This window comes from Camelina sativa, chromosome 1, assembly GCF_000633955.1.
Source record: "Camelina sativa cultivar DH55 chromosome 1, Cs, whole genome shotgun sequence".
In the NCBI taxonomy this organism is placed as follows: domain Eukaryota; kingdom Viridiplantae; phylum Streptophyta; class Magnoliopsida; order Brassicales; family Brassicaceae; genus Camelina; species Camelina sativa.
In genome coordinates, this window is record NC_025685.1 from 4,477,947 (window position 1) to 4,483,689 (window position 5,743).

The 5,743-nt window shown below is 30.2% G+C and overlaps 1 protein-coding gene across 1 annotated transcript; it reads left to right on the plus strand.

Annotated features, from left to right (window-relative positions):
- LOC104765645 (probable thionin-2.4) lies at positions 1,787-2,717 on the plus strand. Its single transcript, XM_010489431.1, has 3 exons — positions 1,787-2,101; positions 2,202-2,276; positions 2,359-2,717. Exons 1-3 carry the CDS (start codon positions 1,876-1,878, stop codon positions 2,454-2,456), a joined length of 399 nt encoding a protein of 132 aa, XP_010487733.1. The 5' UTR covers positions 1,787-1,875; the 3' UTR covers positions 2,457-2,717.

Consider the following 5,743-nt stretch of genomic DNA (forward strand, 5'->3'; position numbering starts at 1 on the left):
AAAAAAAAAAAAGGGTACCAAAACACGTTGTAACTAACTACATTCTTATCTTCCAAACTTCAATCTACTCAAACGCTTCATACTAACTTAATTCTTCCACTAAATCAAGCCAAACACAACGATTCCGTTATTCCAGTTCTTAGTAATTAGAATCCGTAAATGTGTTTAACCTATCACCCACCTTATAGCTAGTGAATTTACAGAAAATAAACACTTCAAGAGCAGTGCCGTACCCAGATTTATCGGGGCTTAAGGCGAGCTAACATTAAAGATTATTTTAATATATTTTATGAAATAATAAAATAAATATCAAAAATTCAAAACCATAAAAATATTTCAAAAAAAATTAAAAAAAATAATCCTTCTTCTTTTTATTTCAATAAACTCTTTCGCCAACTTCTCTTAATCTTTTTTCTTTCTGTTTCACAAATCACAACCTTACTTGGGTTTTCACAATTTAAGGTTTTGTTTTCCTTTTTGTCTATTTCTATAAATAAATATACTCAAAGGAGTCATACATGAGTTGTTTAGGAAATAAAAAAACTCCCAAAACTATAATGATACACCATATTTTCCAGAATTGAGATTGCAAAAAAACACACAAAAACTATTTGGCGCTTACTTCATCGACTATCACTGCTAGCATGGCAATGCTCTCTCTATGTCATATGGACTGAGCGAAATCACATGCTCCATCGATAGAAGTTTAACACGACGGATGGCCTCTTGCGAATCATCGACTACACTATCCGGAACAAGATCACTTCACTTACTGATACTAATCCGGCGCTTACTTCATCGATGTTCCAGCAATGGTTCTCCTCCATCTCTTCAAATCTAAGGTGATGTTTCACTGTTCATCGGTGACTTAGTCATATCTCGATTCATTGTAAACCTTCAATATGTGTTTGGTTATGCGGGGTTTTTTAACTTATGGGCTTAAAGCCCAATATCTAATAACTCTAAAGTCAGAGCTTTTGTATCTTTTTATTTCTCTTTTGCATTTTAATAGAAAGCCCTTTTCAAAAAAAAAACACACACACACACACAAAAACTATGTATTTTCGGGGTCTGAGACAAATACCTTTTTTCTTACCCATAGGCACGCCCTGTTAAAGAGCCAAACATAGAGATCTATTCTCTTTTTCGTTAACAATATACCAACTAAATCTTACGTTTCAAATTCAAAATATTTACAGGAGAGAAGTGATACAAACATTATAGTCAATAGACATTTTACTCATACTAATAGTTTTCTAAACATTTACACGGGGAGTTATTACTCATGGCTCATAGTACGTAATAGACATATAACTTGTATCTTATTTCTTATGAGATTCTATAATAATAGTTTTCTAAACATTTTTGTATTTTTAGTCTCAACAGATTACCAAGGTATTAGAACTTGGGTTCCAAATCATGTGGCTTATATAGTTTGTTTGCTTCCACGATAATGTTTTTTAAAAGAGACATAGACGTGATCTTGTTGGAGTTATTGGTAACAGTTTGATTTCATCTTTACTATAAAACTTTATAGTCCCTTGGAGAAGAAGGAATCATGAAGGTGTGTTACGATTTTTTTCTTCTTCACAAAACATTAATCTAACTACAAAAATGTGTTTTGCTTTCGAAAAAAAAAACAACCACTGGAGAGTGGAAAGTTAGTTATATAACTCGAAACTTCCACAAAACACGTTGTTATAAACTAATCTTTAGTATATTGCCCCTTCAAACCCCACATACGCTTCTTCCAATAAAGTTTGTGGTTGCAGACTAACTAATATTTAAGCGAGCCTTATTTTATCAACATTTCATCAATACATTCTTATAACTCTCCACATACATTTTGGGATCAAACAACTGATCAATCGAGAGATGGAAGGCAAAAATTTGATCGTATGTGTGCTTGTAATGTGTCTGTTCATGGCACAAATTCAAGTTGACGCAAAGAGCTGCTGTCCGTCCACCCAAGCTAGAAATATCTATAATGTTTGCCGCTTTGGGGGACGTCCCAGGCCAAGGTGTGCAAGCATCAGTGGCTGCCAAATCGTTAATGGGTCATGTCCTAGCGGATACACAAAAGACATTCTCGAAAACACAGGTAAATTGATTAATATTTTTCATCATTACGAATGTTATTTGTTACAAGACGTCTTGTAATTTTTTTTTTTTTTGTGTTATGATTTTTTTTTTGTCATAAGGTGATGTTGTCAATAAGTTCTGCAAATTGGGATGTGTTTCCTCTGTGTGTGGTGCCTTAATCACTCTTCAGAATGGTAAATCAAACTCACCAATTTTTTTTTTTTTGGTGATAATCGATAAAATAATAATCCACTCAAATTTCGTTTTGATGGCTAGATGCTAGTGAAATCGTGAATGAAGCGGTTAAAAAATGTGCCAACGCATGTTCCACGGTATGCACCAAGGATTCGATAATTGCAGTTGAAACTGCCTAGACAAACCATATCCTTTAATTTCATAAAGATATCACGTGCATCTGGAGGTGAAGTGGGTGGTCATCTTTCACGGTGTTGTTTTTCATGTTTTCAATAATTGTCGTGTATGTGACAAAAACGTTAAGACTCTTGTGTCCACGTTTTAATAATTAAGTGTTTTCAAATTTGTGTATGTGTGTAGAAGACTATCGATCAATAGATATGTATATGTCTTCTATTTCCTATCTTTTTAATTAATTAATAATCTTGTTTATTTACTAATCATTCTTTTTCGCTCAACCATTTTCATGCTTACGCTCATATCGTGACAACATATACCCCTTAGCAACAACAGCTAAGATATAATAAATGCTAAAACAAACCAAACCGAAATATTATTCAGTTCAATTCGGTAGAAAGTTTAGATAACCGAAAAATAAAAAATCGAGATTGACAAATAAAAAATAAAATAAATATATATATATTTACTATAAATTTTTAGGATTAGTTGACAAATTAATAAATACTGAGATTGTTCATTTTTTAATAAATCTCTTATATTAAGCCGGGATTGGGCCAATATATTTAAGCTACAACATATGCACCTTAGCAACAATAGACTAAACAATTTATATAGGCCATGAATGGCTTCTAGTTTTTAATTGGTTTTTATATTTTGGATTATAGTTTTTGAGTTTTAGTTTTTGATTTTGGTGTAGATTTTAGTTTTTGCACAATTTTGAATGGTAACTTAATTAGCTTTTGGTTTTTCTGTATAATAATTATTTTTTAAATAGTAAAATAAGGATATAAATTTTCTTAAAAGATAAAAAAATAAAATGATGCAAAAAAAGCTTATCCATGGAATAGGTTTTAGTTTGCTAGTTGCACAAAAAAATGTTTTACTTTGTTTTGGAATTTAAGTAAATTAAAATAAATATATATTAAAAAAAAGAAAGAAAAAAAGGTCACACCGAAAAACATACAAAATGTGGTTATTAGATTTTACGAAAAAATTGCTAAAATTCTTCAAAATCTAGTTTTCCTAAATTCTAGGAAATCTATTTTTCTCATAGTTGTGAATGACTTGAAAAGTGGATTTTGCAGAACCTAAAACTAAAAGCTGATACAAAATCAGGTGCCATTCAAGGCCATAATTAACCTAAAATTACAAGCCCCATCACTTTGATGTAATGATGTTCATCACAAGAGACAACTGTATTTGAATCTACTTTCTTAGACCTAGTTACATGGGCTTCTGTTGGGCTTTACAATGTCATAGATTTATAATTTTGTGTGCTATCCATTTCACAAATTTTGTGTGCTATCCATTTCGCTAAAACAAAATTCCAGCTTTATAATGTTCGCGTTCCAAGTTATTTCAGTTTTATGTGCACCGTCCACGAAGACGCACGCCTTCCATATGTACCAATGTAACTTGACTAATAGTTATGAAAAAATCGAAACGTAATTGACTCAAATTCTAAAATAGGTTTCTTCACCAGACACCTCTTTTCTTGTCTAACAATCTTATTATAAGAGTCACTAAAATAATGTGTATAAAATTTGCTACCGTCATATAAAAGTTAGGGTCATGAAACATATGCCTCATTATTATTATTTTTGTTTTGTTTTGACAACATTATTTTATTATTATTCTCTTTAAAAACTATATATTTTCTCAAAGGCTGTTAAACTCAATTGACATCATCATAACCAAAAAAAGACTAAGGGGTTATTGGTTTAGGATTTAAAGAAAATATTAATGACTTTAAATATTATGTAAAATATGTTGTTATTTATGTTTATGAGTTTTACTGTTTTACTAAAGTTTTAGGAAGCACCATTTTTGTAAGGTCACAGAAAATGCCATTAGACTGCAACTCACTTGATATTTTGCAATACTAAATTACCTTGACCAACGTCTACAATCACATGTAAGCTAGTACTTTATGCGAACTCGTACACAGCTAAAATAGTAGGCAACCACAATCCATATGTTACATTTTTCTCTTGTTTTTTTATTCCTATTAGATAAATTTATGTTTCGCACTGTTCCTTCCACGTTGTTTAGTAACTTTACAAAATTCTAGTAAAATTTGGTGTTATTAGTTGTGGATTAGTAAAAAGTTTTCTAAAATCTTTATAATTTAGTGTTATTGGATTAAGAGTTTTATAAAGTCTTTAAAAGTTTATATTATTCAATTAAAACAAAAAAAATCTTGGATTATCAACAAACTAAATTATTATGTTATTAGTTTAGAATTTTATGTACTTTTCTTCATAAAAAAGGTCATGGAAACCCCCATAAAATAGAGAGATTTGTGAATCATGAGAGTCCATTTGACTTTTTAATGGTAATTTTTTAGAAAGCCACATAAAAGTTTTTTTTGGAGGGAGATGGGAGACAAAGGCGTCCCATACTTTATTCAAACTTAAAAGTTAGGGTCATGAAACATATGCCACATTATTATTTTGTTTTTTTTGTTTTGTTTTGACAATATTATTTTATTATTATTCTCTTTAAAAAACTATATATTGTTAGACTAAATTGACATTATTGATAACCAAAAAAAAACGAAGATTTTTGAAGAATTTCAACAAAATCATTAAAAGTGAATAAGTGAAAGATTATTAAAGATTGCTATAGAATTTTGTTGATTAGTTTTCTAAAATCTTGTAAAATAATCCAAACAATCTCTGTATAATAATTGAATTCATTAACAATCTTAAATTCTTTTGTTTTAATTGAATAATACAAAATTTTTAATAACTTTATAAAAGTCCGAATCGAATAAACCAAATTTATTAAGATTTTAAATGACTTTTTACCAATCACAAATCAATAACAACAGATTCTAGTAACAACAAATTCTACTAGCCCTATTCAACAAACTCTTGATCTAATAACAACAAATTCTACTAGCTCTAAATTCTACATAACATTTAAAATCTTTAAACCCCTATTCAAATTTCAAACTAATAACCCCACTTCAAATCCGTGTTGACGACGAACCTTAGTTGTATCAAAATTGACAGTCACAAAACCTCACATCATCACTAGTAGTAAGTAAATTAAGTTTCCTCCTCACCTTTCTAGTTGCAGATACTTTTTATATATATAATAACTTAAGCGTGTGAACCAGAGATAGAGATAGAAATTGGGGAGACGATAAGCGACGTAGATAGAAGCAGCTGCAACACAAGTGGTGGAGTTGGACGATTCATTATATAAATAATCAAAATCTCTCACAACATTATCTATCTCTCGTCTCGTTCCACCCCTATAACCACCACTCGTTTAAACA

What these genes read in the sequence shown, in the direction of transcription:
- LOC104765645 (XM_010489431.1), top strand. Translation starts at nt 1,876, where the DNA reads ATGGAAGGCAAAAATTTGATCGTATGTGTGCTTGTAATGTGTCTGTTC. An exon ending in AGACATTCTCGAAAACACAG is followed by an intron (nt 2,102 to 2,201) that starts GTAAATTGATTA and finishes TTTTGTCATAAG; the next exon opens with GTGATGTTGTCAATAAGTTC. An exon ending in CTTAATCACTCTTCAGAATG is followed by an intron (nt 2,277 to 2,358) that starts GTAAATCAAACT and finishes TTTGATGGCTAG; the next exon opens with ATGCTAGTGAAATCGTGAAT.